Source organism: Archocentrus centrarchus, unplaced genomic scaffold, assembly GCF_007364275.1.
Source record: "Archocentrus centrarchus isolate MPI-CPG fArcCen1 unplaced genomic scaffold, fArcCen1 scaffold_38_ctg1, whole genome shotgun sequence".
In the NCBI taxonomy this organism is placed as follows: Eukaryota; Metazoa; Chordata; class Actinopteri; order Cichliformes; family Cichlidae; genus Archocentrus; species Archocentrus centrarchus.
Genome location: NW_022060265.1, coordinates 3,232,088 through 3,257,395, shown reverse-complemented (window position 1 = coordinate 3,257,395; position 25,308 = coordinate 3,232,088). Strand labels below are relative to the sequence as shown.

Sequence of the window (25,308 nt, the reverse complement as noted above, 5' to 3'; positions counted from 1 at the left end):
ATGGGAGAAATCTGCTCTCTCTTTCTAGTCCCTGTCAGTACTCTAGCTGCAGCATTTTGGATCAGCTGAAGGCTTTTCAGGAAGCTTTTAGGACAGCCTGATAATAATGAATTACAATATGAATTACAAATTCAGTGTCAGTCTGAGAAAGGATGTTTCTAATTTTAGGAATATTGCGCAAATGCAAAAAAGCGGTCCTACATATTTGTTTAATATTTGCACTGAAGGACATATCCTGGTCAAAAATGACTCCAAGATTTCTCACAGTGTTACTCCTAACTTCCTCATGCAGTACCATAGTTCCTCTTTTGCTACCCTATCACATGCTTTCTTTAGATCGACACAGTGAAGCTTGTTATGACCTTCTCTCTGACTTCTCCATCAACACTCTCACTCAAAGCTGGACAGGTGCCAGCAGCAGATGATACAGACTTAACAGAAAACTTAACTTGACTTGGACATGAGCTTGAACGAGAGCAAAAACATGAGAGCACACAGCAGGAGGAACGACGACACGTCAAGGAACTGACGAAAACACACATAATATATGCACACCAGGTAATGGGCTAGTAGAAAACAGCCTGACTGGCTGGCTGACTGACAGAAGGCCGCGGCACTTGATCCTCCCTTTAGGATGAGAGGTTGTCATCTAATCCAATCCAGAAAAACCACGAAGCAAAGTACTTGGTGAGAACATCCGACACCTTTGACACACAGAGTCGTAGTGAGACTCCAAACTGAGGCAAGTCATTGGTTTGTGATAAATCTCTCAGTTGGTGACAGACGTGTCTTGGTTATGACTGTAGTGTGATCGGGGTTTGCATGAGCTGAATTGTTTGATGGAAGCAGCAGGCCTGCTGCAGACGGCAAAAATGGATGGAGCTGCGATTTCCTGCAAATGGGAGCCTGAGCATCAACCAACTGAAGCATCTGGGGCCTCAGTTGCATACGTTGGAGGTAAATAGCGCAGCACAGCGTGCAGCTCTGGAGACAGAGAATGAATGTAGTGTTTGAGACAGACCGGAGGCCTTTAAGTATGTGTAAAAGTGAAGCACAGAAGGACAGACAGGAAACAAGAACCTCTGACACATCCAGGGTTAATGAACGGTCTGAAGTCTTGACTGCATCAACTAATATTAATATGCTTTATCCCTGTCTGAGGGGACTCAACCTGGAGTCTGTGCCTCCTGCTTCCTCGCCCTACGCCACCCAATGTTCAGCTGTAATGAGCCAGCAGCGGGCTCACCAGACCCTGGCTGCTGTTAGGCGCAACAAAGAACCTCCTGTAACATCTGAATTTCCTGCTGCAACCACCGTACCCATGGTTGGAGTGACCAGCACTGAAGGACTAATGTTGGTGTTTAGACCCTGGTCAGAGGTCAGAGGCTGACGTGGCAGAGGTGATGAAACACATTTGCAGCCTACGTGACAACCTGACCCGATGGGAGACTGAAATGCTGCAGTTTGTCACTGAGTACAGACCTGCAGTGACTGAAGTGAGACGCCTGATGAACCAGTCTCTGAGTGATGATTATCACAAAATGCAGAGCGTGTTCACCCCACACAGAATGATGGCTCGATTGGCTCACATGACCTTTGACCAATGCAGAATTCAGAAGAGACGTGACTGCACTTATTATTGACATTGTGAAGGATAAGTTCCCTCTGAGACTGAATTTATCAGCCATCACCTTCATCAAACAAGAGTTGTGCGGTGCTCTTTGTAATGCCTGATGTCAGCCTCTGATCTGCACAGTGGCCTCACAAGACCTGACCTCATGGGCAGAGAGCCTTTGCAACCTCATGAAGTGTGTCTCAAAGAACATTTTCTGAGCAGAATGAGACCTGAACTGTCACAAATGGTTAAAAATCCTACATAACTTGGACGACCTGTCCACTCGCGGACATCCTCCAGCACACTGAACATGTGGAGGAGGGGCTGCTCCACAGAGTTGAACAGAAGACAGAGCAAGCAGAGAAAACTGGAAGATGCACAATTGTCCATGGTCAGTGCCTATGTAAAGACAAATCCCTTTACAGGGGTAGGTCAGGGGCGAGGGCGAGCCAGATTCAACCCAGCCTGGGACAGCTCCACAGCCTGCCACCGGTGTGGGCAACAGAATAACTACTGCAGCAGAGGGGGTGAGGCTGGGCTCCAGGATCGCCTCTCTTCTTCAGAAACAAGAGTGGCACACACACACACACAATCACATGCTACAGCACTGACTCAATTATCTGCTCTCAATTTTACCATGTATGCTAATGCTGTGGGACATAAGCTGACCATCCTGTAATATTCTTGGTAGATTCTGGTGGTAAAAACTCAGTTTTAAGAATGGACGCCTTGCTTCAGCCTTCAAAGAAAAGTGGTAGAACACCCCTTGCAGTGGGATTGAGTGTGGTCCCAATTTCAGATGTGATGTGAACTAGATGATCAAAAGGTTAAACAATCCTGTGAATCTGATATGATGATTAAACATAGTCCATAATCTCCAGTGATCTAATCACATTTGTACACACTGTCCAGCAGTAGGAGACTACATGCAGGAACAATCATTACACTGCACATTACACATGAATGTAGGGCAGGATAGAGACTATGAGGGACAATGGTTCAATAAGATGGAGCAAGAAAAGTTGGTTTTGGAACATCTATATAGGAGAGAGAACGCTGCTGCTGTGTCTGTGTCTGCACCCCTGCACAGGCAAAGCTCTTTTGTGGCTCTGCACGTCACCCTTGCTCTGAAAATCTGTACCAGTACACTTATTCTCCATTCCTCAGGCTTCCTCTTATTCTCCAAGATTGTGTTAAACAGTCTGCTCAAAAACCCCACTGCTCTCTCTCCTAGACATTTTCACACCCCCCACAGGTATGCTATCTGGACTAACTACATTTCCACTCTTCATAGCTTCATCCTGTCTCCTCTCTCTCTCATTTTCTACATTCATCAGCACCTCAAATACTCCTTCCATCTTCTCAACACACTTTCTTCACTTAATAGCACGTGTCCTTCTCTATCCTTAATCACTGTAACCTGCTGCATCTCATTCCCAGCACTATAAGCCTATGCCACCTCTCTCTTTGCTGTATGCCTAAAGCCTTTCTCAACGCCTTCCTGAATTCTGTGCAACATTCTTCGTTTTTCAACTGCCTTCACTTGCTTCCTCCTCTTAATGTCCAAAGCCATCCTACAGACAACCATCTGAAGCATCCAATGCTCCTGGTCTTGCTTCCACCTGGTCTCCTGCACACACAATAAATCTACCTTCCTTCTCTCCCTCGTTTCAGCCAGCTCTCTCTCTTTTACCAGTAAGAGTCCCTACATTTAGAGTTCCTACTCTCACCTCCACACTTTTGCCTTTCCTGCTCTCTCGCTGCCTCCTAACTCACCTTCCCCCTCTCCCCTCCCTTGTGGCCAACAGCACCAGGGAAGGTCATTGTTAACCCAGGCCCTGACCGATCCGGTATGGAAATCTCGTTCTTTATGATCCATATGTTTGATTTGGTCAAGATTTTAAACTGCATGCCGTTCCTGATGCAACCCTCCCCATTTACTCAGGCTTCGAACCAGCATTAGGAGTGTGGCACCCCTGTAGTTGGTTTGTGTGTACACAGTTGAAATAACAGGTGAAAGATCCTTTACACAGGTAATGTCAGTTACCATATGGCTAGATACTACTTGAACCTTTACAATAAAAAACCATCAACATTACAAGTCTTTGGCACAAGCCACATCCCATTTTCCATATTACGTTTCTTTGTCACTAGCACTTTTACTTGTTACCTCTACCAAGGAGGTAACAAGGAGGTTATGTTTTTGGTAGTGTTTGCATGTCATTCTGTCTGTAAACACAATAGCTCAAAAACTTTTGAATGAATTCTGATAAAAATTTGTGGGGCTGTGTGTGAGGTCATGTTAACAATCCATTATACAGTTACCAAGGTCTTCAAAGTCAACTTCATGATTTATTGGTCCAAAATTGATAAAAAAAAAAGCCTTATAACTTAGAAATTATGATTGTTACAAGTGTGGTGTGTATTGTCAACATATACAAAGTACTGACTACTCCTTCAAGGCCATTAGACTGATCTGAAGGTCAAAATGTTAATAATTCTATACAGAGCTATTTAAAACTGTGTTTCTTACTGCTGTTATTTATATTGGGAATAATATCTGGAGATTCTAAATATCACATTACTTTATACCTCTGATCGCTCCTTCAAGGTCAAATAAGGTCAAACTTTCATAAAATGCCTTAGCTTTAAAACTCTACTGCCTTTGTATTGGCGACATTTAAATTATATTGGCATATGGGGATTCTAAATGTCACACTATAGTTGTATCCAAATATCATGTCACATTTGACCTCTGACCTCACTTTTACATTTCACATCTGCCTTTCTTTCAAGTTGACCCAAAAATACATTAAATCTTTAAAGAATGTAGGAGAAAGAGAACGAGCTGCCTAATTAGTTCTCTCTATTATCCATTACCTACTCCTACATACCAAATATACACAAAATACTTCTCCCTTAAAAGGAAATACAGCCCAGAGAGTGTGCTTTTTTTTTTTTTATCTTGTGATGTGTTTACATGTTACTAGACTTTTTAGACTCTTACACCTTGTCTACTTTTTGTAAATGCCTATCAATAAAACACCATCACTGGAATATTTACTTTCACCACAGGTGGAAGTTTGCTGTTGGTGGAACAGCGCTAGAAAAATGAAAGATGCACCAAATGACAGCCCAGGGAACGGTATTGGCTGATTTTCAGCATTCTTGACATGGACTGGTGACAGCCCCTTAACGTCCCATGTGTCCGATTACAAGCCAGTCAAACCCGCAATACACAATGGTGCAGGCAGATAGCTGTGCGCACACTCACAGCCACATGTTAGCAATTGTTAGTTAGTGTGGAAGCTTTTCACTGTGAGTGAACACACAAAGATCACAAAAAATGTTCATAACAAACCTCAAGAGACACTTAAATCATGCTGAACAAGGACATTTTAAATAAGCTAAAAAAGGCAAAGTGGCCAAAACTAAAGCTACCGGGAGCTCAGAGCCAGCCACAAGCCAGCAGCCACGGTATGATCGAAAGATCAAAGCGGTTATGAGGGCAAGTATCAGCAGGTCACACAAAAAAATTGGAATTTTGAATCAGCCAAGAAATTTTCAATTGGTGCAATTAGTTTAGAAAAAAAAAGTCAAGATGAAGGTGCCTTGGTGCTTGAATTTTAAGTCTATGTTCTTTCAAAAGACCATTCTAAAACAAAAACAATTTGTAGCTAGGGCTCAACCAGGACTTGGTCCTGAGTCAAGTCTCAGTGGACAGCAGTCACATATAAACAGCCTGTGCAGCACCAGAACTGAGTGTATTGACTCATACCCTTTTTTTCCACCTCCTTCTGTAGCTCCTCAGAGGCTGAAAGACACAAGTAGCAGGTCAGGGATCACCATACATGTTTAAAATTATTATTATTATATTATTCTCATCGGCATCATCATCAGCACAGTGTATGACAAGTGCAGACAAGTGATGAATTAAAGGAAAAAGTTGAACCCTTGCTTTCATGATTTGTGTCCACATGTCCCCTCAGGAGGAAAGCTCATTACAAATCTGTGTGTTCACCTTTATTTTATAGTGAAACACTTCTATCCTGATAGAAGTGGTCTCTTGCAGATTGCCTATGCCCTCCTCCACCGTGAGGGCTCACTAAATGGTTTGCTGAGAATGAAAATGATGTGAATCATGTGCCATAACGTTGACTTCACTGCTGCCGTGGCTGCCTGTCTCTAGAAACCTTTTGTTGGTTTTTCCTTTGTCACCTGTCTGTTGCCTTTTTCAGTCTAAATGTTCTGGGAAACTTTCATGTTTAATGAAAACAATGCAGTACTTAGATTTAAAAAAGTGTAAAGTGGGCTATTATTCTTACGGTTGGGGTTGCCATGGGTGACCAGGAACTCCAGCATCTTATTCATAGCACCCATGAAGAAGATGAGCCTCAACTGTGTCATCGCCATGGTGATAAGACTCCACAGGAATATGGGCGAGCACACAGAATGACAGAGTGGCACTGAGGCTGAAGGAGAGAGAGAGAGAATGTGTGGAAGTAGCCTTTAGTTGAGCACATGCAATCCTCAGGGCGTCACGTACTTCAACAAATAGTTTCAGTTCATTTATTTTGGTTTTCATAGTAGTTTGCAGTGCACAAAACTCTTCAAAGCCTGCAAAACTTCAGCGGTGAATGGAGGAAACTCCTAATGTACACTGAAGCAGTATACCTATTCACCAGCAGCTGTGGCTCAGGAGGCAGAGTTGACTGTCTACAAATTGGAAGGTCGGTGGTTGACTTCCTGACTCCTTCAGTGTACATGCTTGAGCAAGACACTGAACACTGAGCTGCCCTCTGATGCATCCATCAGAGAGTGTGTGTGTGTGTGTGTGTGTGTGTGTGTGTGTGTGTGTGTGTGTGTGTGTGTGTGTGTGTGTGTGTGAGAGAGAGCATGTTAGATAAGGTGCTTAGCTATGGAAAAAACAAAATGCATTCTTAGTTTAGTCTTGAGTTCTGTTCTTGGTTATAGTTTATTTGTACTTAATTAAACTTATTTGTACTTCCCCTGTGTTCTCCATGTCAACTCTGCACTTTTGTGTTCCTGTGTCTATTTTATCCCTCTGTCTTCTAGTCCCTTGTCTCTTGTGCTTTGTATTTGGTTTTACTTCCCCGTGTTTCGGTTTGTGTGTTGTGTCGAGTCTGTTTCTGTGTTTACTCACCTTCTGTTTCATTTTGCCGGTCCCTTTGATTTCAGTTTTGCTTCCCATATCTCATCAGTTGATTCAGTTCACCCGTTCTCCCCTGCTGTCTCAACTCTCCCTCATTACATCATGTGTGTATATATATGTGCCCTCATCTTTGGTTCCTCTCATGCAGTGTGTTTCCTAGCTCCGTGGTTTCCCCATGTTGTTTCCATGTTTCCTTGGTGTTTGAAAACACCAAGGAAACATGGAAAAGTGGAAACTGGCTCCTGTCCAGCCCGGTCTGTATTTTGAATGTGTTACCTGAGTGAACCAGCAACTCAAGCTGAGTATTTCTGACTTTAGTCCTGCCTTCTGCATCTGCACTGGGGTCCTATTCCTGCCTGCCACACAGCCATTCCATGAAAATTTGGATATTATCAGTGGTTCCAAGATAAATGCTGTCAAAATTCTGCATCATAGTGTCCAGTAGTGTGTTTTTACATGTGGGCTGTATTCCAGGAAGCATGTTCAGCAAACTCTCAGTTTCAGAATGAACTGACTTTCCTGTTCCAGAACAGCTGATGAGAGTTAGTTCAGTATATATAAATATATAAAATATATATAAATATATTTAAATATAAAAAAATAAATATATAAAATCCATTTTAATCCAGTGGACGCAGGAATCTGAACACATGAAAGCAGGAGGGAAGAAAAAAGACTCATTCATCATAGACAGAATAAAAGTTTGATACTCTTTATTTTAATGTCTGCTGTCATCATTTACCCAACTTGAATTGTCATTAGATGAAGCTGAATCCTGATTTTACATTTGATTTTTTAAGATCTAAATATTCAGCTGCAGCCTGACGGACAAACTGGAGGAGACAGAAACGGGAGACACTGTCACGGTCCTGTGCCCTATGCCCAGTGTTTTGTGTTTTACTGTGTTTTCGAGTCCAACCCCACCTGCCATGCAGCACCCCATGACAGACAGGTATATCACCCATGTTGCTGATCTCAGTTGATCAACTCTGAATATGTTTTGAAACGCAGAGTTTGGTGAACATGCTTCCTGGAATAGGGCCCTGGTCACTTTCATCATCTGTTGTTTGTTGCTGGCTGGCATCCAGTCTGTGACCTGCTAACAGACTGTTATTACCTTATTACATGAAATGCAAAGAACCTGAATCAGGGACTTATTTTCTATTAAAATACTGAAGAAATCAAAACTATAAATAAGCCGTGTGGATTTTTGCACCACAGACTCTGCATGACTGTTTCCCAGGTTCAAATACCTGACACATATCAGCATGAACTGGCTCACGAACAAGAACTCAGTGGTATTCTGGATGTTGATTTATTCGAGATTCAAGGCAATACTTAATCATTTTGGAGGGTGAGGCGGCATTTATGGTACCCCCAAAATACAAATGTCCTCTCTTGGAGCTCATCCAAAATCATCTGAGTTGGGTATTAGGTCAGGAGAATGCAGATGTCAGGTGAGCTGATGCAGTACTTTACCATTGAGCTTCTTGGTAAAATAGCCCTCACAGATGTGTTTTGGCTCATTGTCTTGTTGAAACCAAACAACGGTCTCACTAACATTAAACCAGAAGCAATGGCTGCAGGGTGTTGGGGTAGCCATGCTGGTTAAGGGATGCTTTAATTTATGGATAGTGTCAGCAGAAAGGTCCACTTAACCAGTAAATCTAAAGCCAAACAAAGAAACAAACAAATACCTTGGGCTGTGCTTTGGGAGTCGGCGTGTACAGCTTCTGGCAGCTTGGATCCCACTGTGTCTTCCATAACGGTCACATGGGTGATATACCTGTCCCCAGTCATCCTGTCTTCCATCACAACCCCACTCATTCTCACCCTTTTACTGTTGAGAGAAGAAACATTAATTGGCTAGTGAAGCTCACTCAGTGGTAATGTAGTGGGAAGAGCGGTAATATACAATTTGAACTATCTCAAAGATATTTAAACCTTAAGCCTTTTGGAGGTACTAATAAAAAGTGTACAGCATCAGTAACAACATTACTGCAGTGCACCACATGGGAAAGGTCCAGCATTAAATGTGTTCAGTAACTGTCATGACAGTTGACTTGTTAGATGTAACATCAGTGGAAAATATGGATATTTGTCAGTTTTCTATACTGTGTGTTGTATAGGTTGTAAGGTTGTAAGGTTTTGTTGGCTTCTCACTAAACTCTACGTTCTGCTCCTCCATCCTGCAGTCTGGGTTTTGTGTATTAGTTGTTGCATAATCTCTCACCTTTTTGGATCTGGGAATCCATAAAATTATGATCACTCCACTGCGTAGGAATGATCATACGGATCACAGCTGCCTCAGAGGATCACAAAATCATCACTACATCCTTCAAAAACAATCCAATGTCTGACACATTTTATGGGACTACAGTATCGATCACCCTGTTCTGTTAAAACTAACGTGTATCTGATGTCTTCAGGTGCAGGGAAAGATTCAGCTGGCCAGTTCAGGAGGCAGTTTAGGAAGACAATGCAGGCCATACCGGACCAAACCCACATGATGACTCGGAAGGACACGCCAAGATCATAAATCACCTGGAGAGCAGGAGGAAGAAGAAGGTTTGGGAGTAAAACAGACCAGAATGAAAGGAGAGAATGAAGGGTAGAGATGAATAAAAGAAAGGTAAAAATAAGTGCAAATCATGTTGCAAACTTGACCTTTAGGTTTTCTTCAGCCTCTCCTCTCTATCATCAGCTTTTTTCTCACTGTCTTCCTACAGTTTACAGTCCTTCTATTACAGTAAGCAATACCTTTCAGCTTTCAGCAACTACATGCATTTTCCTCACTTAGTGCATTCTAGAATATAGTTTTATGGTATATCACAATCTGTCATTCAACAAGGTGTGTGTGTGTGTGTGTGTGTCTGTACCTTGACCCCAGGGAAGGTGACAGCTGAAGAAGCGTAGGAGCCAATCATCAGGGAGAGTATGGTCGATCTGACATTCCCAAACATGTTTGGCAGCTAGATGAGAGAGAGAACGATTAACAGAGAAGAATGATCTGATGGTTAAAAAAAAAAACGACACAAACATTCATGTAAATGTATGAATTAGCTGTGTTTCTGTCCAAGGCAAAACCTTAACAGCTTTCAACATTTTATGTAGTTATTCAAATACATTTTTAATAACTAACCAGTAGGTGGTGCTGCTCTGCAGCAAGCACAATTTGGACCAGAGACAGACCTTACTTTCTGAGATTTAATGAAGAGCCTTTTCCAAAAACACAACACTCCAGGCAGCAGAACAGGAAGACTTAATCCTAACAATCTTTAGACAAACAAGGAGCAGAAACACACATACCACTGACGACACACCAAAGAACTGACGAAAATACAATAACACACAAGGCCTAAGGAGAGCAGAGTGGAAACGGCTGGAGCTCACAGTAACAAAACCAGGAGAAGCAAAACTGAACACACTGCACACAATAAAATTCAATTGAATTGAATTAAGTTTTATTTATATAGCGCCAAATCACAACAGTCGCCTCAAGATGCTTTATATTGTAAGGTAGAGACCCTGCAATAATACACAGAGAAGACAAGACAAGACAAGACAAGACAAGACACTACCAAAATAAGACAGGAAGTGGAAAACACAGAGATGAAGACTAAGACACATGAACTTGAAACAAAGAGCGGGAAATAAACAAACACGGAGAAGAAGGCACTCAGAAGAACATAGTAGTCAAATAAGAGTAAGCAATGACCAAGAACATAATCCAGATAACTAACTAAGGAGTCATGAACATGCCAATCCAGGAAAACACGACAAAAAGGCTCCTAACTGAGAACTACACACACACACACACACACACACACACACACACACACACACACACACACACACACACACACACACACACACACACACACACACACACACAGTGTGATAATGGAGGTGTGTGCATGTGAACATACTCAAACAGAGATGTTACATTTTGTGTCTCTCAGAGGATTTTGCTCTAACTATAGACATATGGAACACTGCCAGTCATGCAACTCATTGCACGTGACTCAGTTCACACAATAGGCTTTAATGCTCAGTTGAAACTTTGCACTGATGTCACTTCCATATGATTTAAAGGTTTGCTTGAACACATTTAACACATAATTTTTCTGAATTTGTTCAAACACAACTCAGCTACAGGTACTTACTTGGGTGTTCACCAAAGGACCTCACCTGGGCAACAACACTTCCAATCTGGTTAGGAAGGCACACCAGCGCCTCTACTTCCTCAGGAGGCTCAGAAGCTCAGTCCCCTCTTTATTCTACAGATGTGTGGTGGAGAGCATCCTGGGCTCCTGCATCACTGTGTGGCACAGAAGCTGCTCTGCAGCAGAGAAGAAAGCTCTGCAGAGGGTGGTGAAGGCTGGACAGAGGACAGTTGGAGTCAACTTCTCCACCACCACGGACATTTACACCTCCAGATGCAGGAAAAGGGCCACCTGCATCCTGAAGGAGCCCACACACCCAGCGTACACACTCTTTGTTCCACTCCCCTCAGGCAGGAGGCTGAGGAGCATCAAGATCAGAACCATCAGACTGCAGAACAGCTTCTTCCCTGAAGAAGTATGCCTCTGATGGGGCTGTGTAGCTGCACTGCTCTTGCACAACTCTGCACACACTAATGCTGCTGTCACTGCTGTGGCACCACAGGTCTCTACCATCACTCCACATCCTAAACTGTTAATTCCATATTTATTTTTATATTATTTACCTTGGAAGGTACATATATACACACTGTAAAATCCAATTAGTTATCATTACTTAAAAAAGCATGTAAAGCGGTTGCACTAACTAGTGCTTCCTTTGTAGAGTACACTTATACGAGTTTAAGCAACTAAAACAATCAAGTAACATGTACTCTTGGCCTAGTAAAGACAACTCAGAATTATGATTTCAGTCTACTAAATTGTTGCATGTGATATTTACTCAGTTTAGTCCATGTAACATACTCATCAAAGCTGAGCTGACTCAGCATGTCTAAGTTATATTTACTTGAACAACAATCTGACTTACTTGCTAAAACCATGCAAACCAATCGCACTTTTATAAACAAGAGTGTTGCATCCATCCATTCTCTTCTGCCTATCCTGTCCAGGGTCACTGGGGGGGCTGGAGCCTATCCCAGCTGACATAGGGCAAGAGGCAGGGTACACCCTGTACAGGTTGCCAGCCTGTCGCAGGGCTAACACAGAGAGACAGACAACCATTCACACCTATGGGCAATTTAGAGTAGCCAATTAACCTAACCTCAGTAACTGCATGTCTTTGGGAGGAAACCCACACAGACAAGGGGAGAACATGAGAACTCCACACAGACAGAGAGGCCTGGGCCAAGGTGGAATCAAACCCAGGCCTTCTAGATGTTATTCTAACTGTGAGGCAGCAGTGCTAACCACCGCGCCATGGGCTGGGTTGCTGAACGGGAGAGACTAAGCTGCACATACTCATTTCTCCTTTGAATGTGAAGTGGGAGTGACGCTGGCTACTTATTGTTGCTAGTGAGCTTAACTCTAAATTAAGTAATGTTCACTCTAAACACTAAATATTTTGTACTTTTAAGTAAATGTTACTTCATAAATACAAGTTATGAGAGCATATTTTTGATAACCTAGTAAAGTTAACTAATAATTTAGGATAGCTATTGGATTTTACAGTGTATATGTATGTATGCTTACGTGTGTGTGTAAGGTATGCATACATGTATATGTATATATAGATATTTTTTCTTTATACTACTGTTACTTAGATTTCTTTTTCTTTAAATTAAATGGGTATCATTGGGACCTGAGGACAGAATTTTGTTCCACTGCATGCTAATGGGACATGAATTACAATAAAGAATCCTTGAATTTTATTTTTGCCATTCAAAATCAATGCAGAAAGATTCAAATCCTCTTTAAACCCACTCTATTTTGAGATGCAACTACTTAAACATAGTTTGAGCTAGAGAAAAAATTCAAACTTTAAACAGGTCCCAAGACCTTGAACTATTCAGCTGTTACTCACTTTGTTGATATCTTTTATGGTTTCCAAACTGTTGCAGTTTAAGTTTTAGGACCTTTTCAGACAGTTTCTGAGATTTGTATTGGAAGTTTTTACAGTGGTGACATCATCACCCACTGAAGACTTTCAGCTCTTTTACTTCTTATCTTTTTCATCTTTTTTAATTCCCACAAATTTTGCTTTACCCACACAATTTATACTTCAGATTGAAGCTATGGTTGTGCTCTTAAAGAAAATGTCCTTTCCAAAACTCTGCCATTTACAGAATTTAAACTAGGAGCCTCAGAGTGTCAGGTGTACACTCTGATCTCATTTACTCCAATGATGACTTTTCTCCTCTCTCTGGAGCAAAAACCAAAAGGGAGGCAATTTTTAAACTGACATTTCAATTGTAGTGATATAGACATAAAAAAATCATGTCCTACTCCAGTAAGACCTCCTTGTGTTCACAGTCCCAATACCTTGAACTATTCAGATATTAGTCGTTTTGCTGATGTCTTTTATGGTTTTCAGGTCTTCTTCATTTTGATGTGTTTCATCTCCAAGTTTTGCCTATTTTTTTTTAACAGCATCAGCAAATCAAGATCAATTACTTTGTTGAGAATTTCAGCTGTTGGTATTCAATTTACTCTACTTTCCTGCTTCTAAATTCAGATAAAACTGAAGTTCTTGTACTTGACCCTACAAACCTACTTACTCTGGATGGCATTACTTTGGCCTCCAGTAACACTGTGAGGAATCTTGGAGTCATGTTTGACCAGGATATGTCCTTCAATGCACATATTGCACAAATATCTGAGAGCAGAACATGCAGCGTGTGAAAAGGTGAGGACCCAGTTGCAGGACTCAGAGGCAGCCGGTTTATTATGGCTGAACAGGGGAACAGCCAGGGGAAAAAGGTAAAAGCCAGGGGAATAGAAACTAGGAAATCTAAATTGGGCAATAATAACTAGGGAACACCGGAGCCACAGGGACAGCCACTGCCACATGTGACAATTAGACTCTGACGAGAGACAAGGGGAAGACTGAGACAATATATACACAGAGGGATAACTGGAAACAGGCAACAGGTGAGGAGCACAGCTGGACAATATCACAGAAACAAGACAAAGAAATAAAACTAAACACAACACACCTGGAACAGGAGACTGGCAAAACAGAACAGAAAGTGTAATGAGGAAACAGAGACACAGACCACACACAACATGGGTAGATAGACACACTGAGGAAATAGATAGATACAGGAGATAGAGACAGGAAACTCCACACAGAGGGGGGGACACTACGGGACAGAACAGAGGAAGAACTCAAGTCAAAACCCACTGGGAACTAAAAAATACATAAAGAGAACAATTTGAACCATAAAAACTAATTCAAAAGTCCCTTGAAAAGAAAAACACTAGGTTGCAGACCTAGTCATGGTCCCAGGTCTGCTTTTTTGCATTTGTGCAATATTTCTAAAATTTGAAACATCCTTTCTCAGAGTGAGGAAGAAATTCTAATTCATGCATTTATTACTTCTAGGCCAGATTATTGTAATTCCTTATTATCAGGCTGTCCTAAAAGCTCCCTGAAAAGCCTTCAGCTGATCCAAAATGCTGCAGCTAGAGTACTGACAGGGACTAGAAAGAGAGAGCAGATTTCTCCCATATTGGCTTCTCTTCATCGTCTCCTTGTTAAATCCAGAATAGAATTTAAAATACAAGGTCAAGATTAGGCTTAAAACTGTTCTTTTTTGATCAAGCTTATAGGCTGGATCAAGTTATTGGATTTGGGGTCAGTGTTGACATGCAGACACTAGAAGAGCTGGGGAACACTCACTTCCTTTATTACATGCCAAACAGCTTTATCAGAGTTAAGCAAGTGTTGGCAGAGAGTTAGTACACTATTGTACACTATTTATGTAAGAGCTTATCAACAAGATAAGAAACACAGACACACACACGCACATAATTGTTTTTCCATCACTTCAGCCGACATTACACTCAGAGCATTCATTTAGACAATTTTAACCCTAAACACATCCACTTCTTTCTAGACCTTAACCTTAACTAATCTAACACAACATTAAACCAAGACTGCATACAATTGTTTACTGATTTACACAAAAACTCACTTTCTATCCACGAAATCTTTTTGCACACAGATTTATGTCTTTGCAATATATTTAATACACAAACACATACATGCACCTACGCATAGCCACTAAACTAAAATGTCAAGTTCAGTACATTTTAGGTCTGCAAGAGAGACACAGACTGAGAGTGAGGGACTGAGAGGGAGTGGGGCTGTTAGGGGAGGGGGAGGGTGTGTTCACCACCCAGGTTTGTGATTGGGTGAAAGGCTGCTGCAAAATTTAGAACAAGTGGAAATGCATGAACTGTTTTTCAACACACACACACACACACACACACACACACACACACACACACACACACACACACACACACACACACACACACACACACACACACACTCACTGGCTCCGGGGGTCGCTGTTGTGGCCTCTCACCCTATTTATCTAATACGTTTCATGACAAATGCACACACACAAACAACAGAGCAAGAGTATGTTTGTTGTTTGTTGTATTCTTCTGTTTGTTGTTTTTTGTTTCTTTTTTTGTGTTTTTTTGTATTGTATTTTGTTACAGATGCAGCAGTTGGTCAATATTGGTTTCATTTTTCCAACCTGGAAGTTACATCTACACTGGAGATCAAAACTAGAGAACAATGTATGAACACTTGATTTTCCCAGAAATAATGTAATCTACATTGATAAGCATTTGAAAGATTTTGTGTAAGGGGTACACCATGCCACTAGAACAGTGTTTCACAAAATAACCAAAGTATATCAACATAAAACCTTTATTTTGCAAAAAACGTGATGATCGTAATTAGAGAACAGCAATGACTGTAACACAGTAAGATTACAACTAAAGTGTCTGAAGGTTACAACAGTCAGTAATCAGCAGGAAGTGTACAGGCCTTTGCTTTGAATGACTTCAGCACATCTGCGGCCGCAGGACATCACTAGTCTCCCACACTGCTCTGGTGTGATTTTGTTCCACTCTTCTTCCAGTCTCTTCCACAGTTCTGTGACTGTTGTGGGTTTCGTGGCCATAACTTTGTCACCAAGGATTTTCCAGAGGTTTTCTATTGGGTTTAGATCAGACTGGCCATTTCATTGTTTCAATTTTTTCACTTTCAAGGAGCTGCTTTACCCGTTTTGCTGTGTTGGAGCATTGTCCTGCATGAAAATTGCTGGCTGATTGAGTGATGAACGCAAGGAAGGAACCACGTGTTGTTGAAGAAGGTTCTGATACACACTTGCATTCACTCTGCCGTGTAGCTGTATGAGAGGTCCAACTCCTGCAGCCGAAAACATTCCCCAAACCATGGCACTTCCTCCTCCACCTTTCACTGACTTCTTTACACACTTTGGATTCAGTCTTTCCCCAGTTTGTCGACGAACATAATGTTTCGCATCAGACCCAAATAAATTAAACTTGCTTTCATCACTAAAATGAACTCTGGACCACTTCTCTTCTGTCCACACAACATGCTCCTTGGCAAAGGTGAGTCTAGCTTTTTGATTCTTTCTGCTAATGAGAGGTTTGGTCACTGCAGAGTGGGCTTTCAGTCCAAATGCTCTTAAACGTCGAGACACTGTATGATGAGACAGATTCTTACCCTGTTCAGTGCTGAACTGGCGAGCAGGTGCAGTGTTGAACCGATTACCCATGGAGATTCTCCCCATTATCCTGTCCTCTCTTGCATTTGTCTTTCGTGGGCGACCAGCCTTTATGGGGGACTTGAATGAGTTTGTGATATTGTAAAGATGCAATATTCTGGAAATCACAGACTTGGAACGACCAACTTCTCTTGCTATGGCTGATAGGGTCACCCCTTTGGCCTTCATCTGGACAACCTGCTGCCGGAGGGTTTCAGTCACTTTGGAATGGCACCATTTTTGCAAAGTCAGTGAAAACTGGAAAGTTGGGCTGCCAGTTAAATAGAGTTTGTCAGATAATTAAGGAAATTGGCATCAGGTGCCAGATTAACGCCAATAACTTGCAGGTATCTGAAAGTGTTCTCAAATTTTGATCAGTGTTCTTTTTCAATTATATTATTTAAGTTTTTGATGCTGTGCTTTAGAATATATACAATTTATGGAATTAGCTTAAAATACTGCTATTTCACTTCTGTTAGGAGGATTTCACATAGGACTACACAATGACCTTGACATTTAGGAAATTGTGTGTTCTCTAGTTTTGATCTCCAGTGTATGTGTTAAAGTGTCTATGATGCTGTAAATCAACAGCTTTGCATTCATCACTCTCTTTACTCCAACAGACGATAGAGCATCTGCTTTACTGCAGGCATGGCACCCACATGTCTGTCAATCCCCTCATGAACAAGACCCAGAGATATAAGTGGCACACAACAAAATCTAATTAAAAAAAAAAGAAAGTCATTTCTGCTTGTCTCCAAAATATAGAATTGTGGTTAGGATCTATGGCTCGGGTTTTGACCAATGACAACTTACCACCCAGAGGTTTAAAATGCTGAAAAGGCACCAACACCACAAGAGGTCCAATTCAGGAACTGGAAGGCCTAGCAGAAAGCTACTGGCTCCAGCTGTGTTGGCACACTTGGCAAGCAAAATAGCAGTGCCCATAAAATTATATTCAAATGGAAAAGTTCTAAAAATATGTGTGTGTGTGTGTGTGTGTGTGTGTGTGTGTGTGTGTGTGTGTGTGTGTGTGTGTGAGTGGGAATCGTACTGTGAGTGAAGTGAAGGTCAGGCAGATTCCTCCAAAACCATTCAAGGCGACAGCCAAGAAGATGAGGACAGACAGGACTGACGGAGTAAATGAAAAATATCTTCAGCTACAAAAGACTTTGTCCCTTTTTTCTACTTTCCATCACCAGGAGAATTTTGTGAAGACTGTTTTCACATATCACAATGGGGCAGGAGTGATTGGAAGAATGGTGAAAACTGCAAACATAACAGGCTGTCTATCTCTGTGGCAGTATCTGGATTGGATCCAAGCATGTGTATGTGCTGACTGAAGGTTTGATGTGTTGCCTCACCGTCAGGGTCGTATGCAGCTGCTGCTATCATGGCGCAGGAGGCTGCGAAACATGAACTGAAATATATAAAGACACAGACGTCTAAGTACATCATATTTCACTCTTTCTTTGCTGCATAAATCTGGCCCACTTTGACTCAGCTCAGCCCAACATTTAAACTCACATCCAGACTGCAGTGATACACTAACACTAACAATACGATTCACTGAAGGTTTAAAGTATCTTTTAGTTGTTAATTTAGCATAAACCCAGCTCACCTTGTCTTCTGCATATGGCCACATGCATTCTTAAAAAAACATCCCACCTCAACACAGTTCTAACAATGCTGCTGTTAATAATCGGAACATATTTCAAGACATCCACTTTGTCAAAAAAGGCCCATCAGATCAGAAACAGACAGAAATGAGGAGCATCTCCCCCCGCCTGCTCCATCATGGAGTGGCCACAGTGGATCATCTGCCTCCATCTCACCCTATTCCTAGCATCCTTTTCTGTCACACCAACTCCTCCTTCACTACTCTGAGTTTATCTTTTCCTCCTGTTTGGCAGCTTCATCTTCAGCACCGTCAAGTCAACTTTATAAATAAAGCAAAATCAATGCCATTGGCCAAAGTGCTGTGCACAAGTAAGAGCAAACAGGTTTAAAATACATATAAAAACAAAAAAAAGCAAAACATAACATTAAAAAAAAAAACCCTCCTCAGCACATACCCAAACCATCTCAGTTCATGGAGTAGATCATAGTTCATGGAGACTCCTGTATGACCTCATCTGTCAACCTGTCCATCACCACTGCAAACATGAGGGGACTCAGAGCCGATCCCTGATATAATTCCACCTTCACCTCATGCCTGTATATCACACCTACTGCACATGCTCACATACTTCTATGCCACTCCTGACTTCCTCAGTTCCTAACTGTGGTACTAAGAGAGTACCACAATTCCTCCATTACTACCCTATTGTATGCATTCTCTAGATCCAAAACTGTGATATGTTGGAAATCAGATTTAAAACAAATGGCCAACAGACGGTCGTACCTGCCAATGAGTCTCAGTGGTCGTGGCCCGTATCTGTCCATCAAGATACCCAGGGGTAACGTGGCTGCACTCAGGAGGAAGGATCCGATGGTGAAGCCAAGATTCAACATCTCCTCCTGCTCCACACAACTCTGCCAATCACTGCTCTGCATGGAAGTCATGTTGTTGTCAGCAGTCTCATTTTCTGGGACGGGTCATAGAGGACCAGATCAGAAAGCTTTGTGCAGATCAAGATGATGGAAATAAAGGCCCCTGGAAGCTGCTTTAGCTGCCAAAAGCACCTTCAGCCACAGTATCTTCATTTCTACGAAGGTTAGAAACTCTACGATTTTTCAAAAGGACGTTAGTGCTAAAGCAAAAGAAGTGCTCCTGGATCCTGGACTTAGAGGTTCAGGTATTTGGTATCAGACAAGCCTGCTTGTGGATGAGTACTGCACTGCAGTCTAACCAATACAACAGTGAAACTGGAAGTCTTATTAAGTATAACAATTTCACATGAACCCAAAGCCTATAAGCTGAGTGGGCTACTTTAAAATAAATTGGGGTCCAAATGTCTGTGCCCACATAGTCTGACATTTGCACTACGGGGCAGCATAAAAACAGAAACAGACTAATGATGACTCTGACCATGTTACTTCTGCGTTTAGGTTAGATATTTAGCATAATCACAAAATTGGTAATTAATTTTTCAAAAAATGCAATCAAATTATGAAGGCAATCCCTTTTTGTTAGTAAAGTGCAGCTTTAAAACAAACAGATTCATGTGGCTGAGGAGATGTTACAGTTCCAGCAGATGTGATTGTGTGTGTGGTGGTCTCACCAGTGCAAAGATGAGAGTAGAAGCCTTCCTTCTTCAGCATGATGAGTAGTGAAGCCCAGCCCAGCAGAACAGCAGAGAAGAGCAGGTTCTCTATGATGGCTGTGATGGCCATCCACCACCTCCTCCTGTATGCCTGTGACAAGCTGGGAGCCATGACAACTGGAGATCTGAGGAAAATGTTGGTCAACCAAACAGCATGAGATGTGACTTGTTTCAGTTCTGTTTTTCAGTTCTCATCCCAGGCCGAGGTTCTGTGCCAGCAAAGTGTCCCTAAACTATGCACTGAACTCCTCCCTGACCTTCTCGTGTTAGTCCCACTCTGTCAGGTCAGGGCTTCAGTTCAATTTCTCTGGGCAAACAAATCAATAACTGGAAACCAGGAGTGCAGTTCTCTACATACACTGCTCAAAAAAATTAAAGGAACTTTTTAAAAAGACATCAGATTGCAATAGGGGAAAAAAAAAAACCTACTGGATATCTACACTGATACGAACTGGGTAGGAATGAAAGGCTGCCACATCGTGTGATGGAAATGAAAATTATCCCGCAGAAGGTTGAATTCAGAGACATCCCGAAAATCAAAGTGAAAAAATGATGCAGCAGGCTAATCCATTTTGCCGAAATTTCATTGCAGCAACTCAACATGGTACTCAGTAGTGTGTGTGGCCCCACGTGCTTGGATGAATGCCTGACAACGTCAGGGCTCCTAATGAGATGATGGATGGTGTCCTGGGGTATATTCTTCCAGATCAGGGCCAGAGCATCACTGAGCTTCTGGACAGTCTCAGGTGCAAAAAGACAGCGTCAGATAGACTGAAACATGATGTCCCAGAAGTGTTCTAATGAATTTAGATCAGGTGAGCAAAGGGCCAGGTAATGGCATCAATTGCATCATCCTACAGGAACTGTCTGCACACATCATGCACCAGGAGGAACCCAGGATCCATTGCACAAGCATGGATGGTGGATCCAAGGATTTCATCCATATAGCCTGATGCTGTCAGGGTGTTGTTGCCTAGCTCGTAGAGGTCTGTGTGACCCTCCATGATATCTATGGAGGGTCACACAGACCTGGACCTCCCTAGACCATCACTGGCCCACCACCAAATCAGTCACACTGGGAGACACAGCAAACCTTCTGCAATGGCACGTATTGATGTGTCATCCTGTGGAGGAGCAGGACTACCTGTGTGACCCCTGTAGGGTTCAGATATTGCCTCATGCTAGCAGTAGTGACACTGACCCTAGCCAAATGCAAAAATGTAAAAGATTAGGAGGGGAAAAAATGTCAGTGACCTCCACCTTAGTTTAGCTTAACTGACTTGATGCTGTACTCTGATTAAAAAGTGTTCCTTTAATTTTTTGAGCAGTATATTAAGCTGATATAGTCTTCATTAAAGGTATCTGGTGGAGTTCTTGTAGTGCATGATTCACAGCTGAAAATAACCCTTATTTGTGTTATGCTGGGCCTTAGTGTGCCTTCAGAGTTCATCCTGTCTGAAACATAAATACATAAAAACCTGACCTTCATGTCACCCACTGATTGGTGAAGTCGTGTCTATGAAGCCCTGAGCTTAAGTGTTCTTGCCATCTTAACTTTTTGAACTTAACTGTGAACTCAATCACTTAAAACAAATCTTTTTTATCATCCACAGACTCCTGAGCTTGGCTCACAGGTATTACTCGTACATACACTGGGAACATTATTTGAAAATTTGGCCATGGTTGATATGAACATCCATCAGTTTAACAAACTGATTCTTTCCTTTGTTTGTTTTGTTCATTTTTATCGGTCTGAGCCATATTTACGTGATACCATCAGAGAAGTTTAGAAAACTTCTTTGTGTGTGTGTGTGTGTGTGTGTGTTTGAGAGCGAGGGCGAGAAGAGCACTGCTATATTTATTATTTTAAAAAAGCAGGTGGAGCTCTACCTTATATGATATCAGCGTGTGAGTCGTCATGCAAGGAACCAATCAGGGACGGGATTGGAAGATGAGACCAAAGAGGGAGGAGGTTTACCTCATATGACCTGTAGCAGGAGCTATCACGTGTCATTCACTGATTTCATCACCTCAAAAGACATTACACTGACCTACGTTAATTTCTGGAGACTGGACCCAACATTAATATTAATCCTAACAACAGTCTTAAGTTTGTAAATATTTCAGTGTGTGTAATTAAGATCTGTGTGATGTGAGTCCCTGTCTGTGCACTTTTAGAGAGCAGTGAGTGAAAGCCTGTGCCTGTTTAAGGTACATGTTTGCACACAGGGAGTTCTGCAGGCCACGGAAATAGCAGCTCTCCCTCCTCGCTCAGCACACAAAGCTTCTGTGAACCTCTCAAACTGTGTATATAACGTGTCACAGAATCAAACTCTAAAACTGTCCAGTGTTTTAGGACAAGCACATTAGTGACTAAAAACAAAAAGTACACAACCAACAACAACAAGGAAAAAATGGCCAAAGTTTCAAACAGTAAGGTCAGTGTACATGTACTCCCTTCAAAAGGTTCAGGCCACAGATTCTAAACACTGTTTCAGATAGTTTTTTTCTCCTCTTGGAGTTTTATGATGTCACAGAGTGGATAGCCCTAATATGGGTCTGGCTTCTGCTCAAACCTTCTTTTTGGGAAGAGAGAAGAGCTAAAACAGCATGTTTCAGACAGAGAATGAAGGACCAATGTGTGAATTAGTAACTCAAAGATCCTTTAGGAGAATGAAACTTTAGGGTGCAAGAATTAAACGTATGTAGCTGCAGATGAGCAGAAATGAGCCTTGGACCTCTTTAAATGAGCCAGGCCCAACTCTGCTCAGCTTCTGAGGTCAGACAGCTAAGGAATGGTGGCTCAGTGCTTGGCACTGCTGCTGCACGCCAAGAAGATTCCTGGTTTGAATCCTTTCTGTGTGGAGTTTGCAGAGTCCGCTTGTGCCTGTTTGGTACTCCAGCTTGTACACAGAATAGAGTGCTGTATGAATGCATGGTTAAAATTATACTTAGAGCCTGAAGAACCTTAAGTGTTAAGATTAGACAGGCATTATATAATCGCCATGAAGTGTGGGAAATGAATTAATAATTAGGTACTAACCAACATTTACCGTGTCACCCATGAAGTTTCCACTCAACATTATGTTTATGATCAACATCAGTTTGTTTCTTTAAATACTGTTTGACTGTTTTAGCTCACTAAGACTATTTCAAAATTGTAAGTCTGTTCTAACTCGTTCATTTTGCTCTCTGAGGAAAAAAGATGAATATTTGTGAATGAACATGACTGCTGCTCAAGTTGCTACAAGGGCCCAGACCCCACACACAAACACAACTGCACATTACACATGGCAGCATGAGGAGAACACACACCTCACAATGACTTACTTTATAAGCAGCTCTCCACCTGAAGTTGATCGGTTTTATACAGTGAGGATTCAAATACTTCTTCACTGCTGCTTCTGCTCCCAGCAGGAGAATGTTCAAACTTCCTTCTGCCTTTTTGTGCAGTGTGATATTCTTCCCTCTGTGTCAGCTGGATTTGGTGGGACATGTGCACTCACATGGACTCTTTCTCTCTCTATAAATGGAGCTCAAGTCCCGTCCACCCTCCTCCCTGACCTTCTCACAGGACACGCTGTTGGTCTTGTGCAGTTAGCTCAGACATAATTTGTGGTTTGATCTGAATGAAAGAACGTAAAGGTTGCTTTCTGTCAGCTGACCTAAGTTTTCCAATTTTGGTGAATTTCTTACTTGTTAAACGGGATTTAAAATTTGAGCATTGACAGCAGCACGTGCCACACTGTACTGGTAGCCTGCTCACTGGCCCCATCTCATGGCGAACTATAATTCTGTTGAAATCTGAGAGGGACCATCCACTGAAGGAGAGCGCCAACAGTAATGAGAAGCATTTGCAACGGTCCTTGATCTTTTCCTTTTAGTGGCATTACAGTGTCCATATGTTTGTAACCCCCTCTGATGGGTTCACTGACGCAGCTTACAGTGTATGAAGGTGCTCCAGCAAGAGACAGGAAGCCGAAGACATCACGAGCCAGATTATCATGATCCCAGGGTATTTATGGATTTGAGTTTAGAATTCTGAGGAAACACATTTAAGCTTTGTTTTTGCTATTTTTCCTCTGATTTCTTTATTATTCTAATAGTGAGCTTTATTTCTTGTGATAATGTGTCATGTGAAGTGTGTGTGTGAAGAGCGAGAACCCAAACACAAAGGCAGGAAGAGTTCAGCTGAAGGAGTGCCATCATTTATTGTGGGCTGAATGCAGGCTGCACAAAGCGCCGAACATAAAGTACAAAATAGGAAAGAACTATAAATTTCCGGAAACCAAAAAAATTGGAAAACATGCCGAGTTTCCGAAAACGTTTGGAACACCCACGTCACGTACACCGCGGCTGCGCAGGGTTTGGTGCAGTCCTGTATTTTGGTTATTGCTCCCAGAACAATTTTGGGTCTTAATTCAGGTAATTTTGAGCTGTTTGGCCTTATATTTTTTTTTTTTTAGTAATAAGTTTAGCTTTGTGATATATATTGTGCAAAAGTCTCACTCTATCCCGTTTCTTTAGATTTTGCTCCCAGGGCCCCAGACTTGTCCACGGTATTCAGCAATAGTTCTCCAGCTTCCTGCTCATTCAACATTTTTCTTTGGACATTGGCTGCTTTCCCACTCATTTTCAGTCCAGTCTTTGTTCCTAACATCCACATTTTCTATCATTCAAGGATTAAAAAGGCACCTAAATCAAGAAATGAACCAGTGTTGTGTCTATCCATAACAGACAACTTAGCAAACAACCAATTTTAAATGGTATCTTTAGGGTCTTTGTTAGTAGCAGCCTGTTACAGAAACATAATTTGTTCAAATTTCTTTAGATGAATCTATGAAACATGCCAAAGATAAAGCAATTTGACAGCACAAAATAGTATTTTTGCACCAACAAGGTGAGCCCCAAAGAGCTATTAGCTGAAAATCTGGCATATCTGGGGATGGTGTTCAGTGTGTTCTTGAGCCTTTGAGAAAACTGGGCCAGTGGAGGACAAAAGAAGAGCATGAACAGTATCTGAAGGTCATGTCCTTAACAAATGCAGAGACCTGACAGACACAGAACCTGAGAGATGCATCTGGACCTTCAGCTGATCCATCTGCTGTCCACTGAGGTCTCATCAGAAATGGTCTCAGTGGAAGGGCGGCTGTCAGGGAGCCGTTCTTAAGGAAGGGAAACATGGCTGAGATTGGGACTGACGGCTCCAACAGTTCTGAAGGAGTGATGAATACAAATATGAAATCTTTGGTTCAAATTGTTGTCAGCATGTACAGAGGAGGTCAAGAAATGGTCCAGCAGTAAGTGTACAACAGCTACAACAGGGAGCCATCTGTCATGGTTTATCAGTGATGTAGAAAACTACAGGCAGAAAGCATCTGAATTTTTCAGACCTCAACATTACTGAAGCAGTGTGGGATCATCCTGACAGAGAATGGAACCAAAGGCAGCAACATCCAAAACGAGTGAAAAACAGTCAGAAAAGACGAGGAAGGAATAAATG

At 41.9% G+C, this 25,308-nt stretch overlaps 1 protein-coding gene across 2 annotated transcripts in view; it reads right to left on the bottom strand.

Annotated features, from left to right (window-relative positions):
* slc43a1b (solute carrier family 43 member 1b) overlaps positions 1-23,293 on the bottom strand; it is a 31,573-nt gene extending 8,280 nt beyond the window's left edge. For both annotated transcript variants that reach the window (XM_030724643.1, XM_030724642.1), the window contains exons 1-10: positions 23,136-23,293; positions 19,764-19,930; positions 18,944-19,127; positions 17,904-17,959; positions 17,594-17,670; positions 9,668-9,760; positions 9,199-9,332; positions 8,486-8,628; positions 5,941-6,087; positions 5,394-5,429 (exon numbers count right to left, since the gene is read on the bottom strand). In XM_030724643.1, coding sequence (XP_030580503.1) covers positions 5,394-5,429; positions 5,941-6,087; positions 8,486-8,628; positions 9,199-9,332; positions 9,668-9,760; positions 17,594-17,670; positions 17,904-17,959; positions 18,944-19,127; positions 19,764-19,917 — 1,024 coding nt within the window. In that variant the 5' untranslated portion in view covers positions 19,918-19,930; positions 23,136-23,293. The remainder of the gene's footprint in view (positions 1-5,393; positions 5,430-5,940; positions 6,088-8,485; positions 8,629-9,198; positions 9,333-9,667; positions 9,761-17,593; positions 17,671-17,903; positions 17,960-18,943; positions 19,128-19,763; positions 19,931-23,135) is intronic.
* Positions 23,294-25,308: the final 2,015 nt, after the last annotated feature.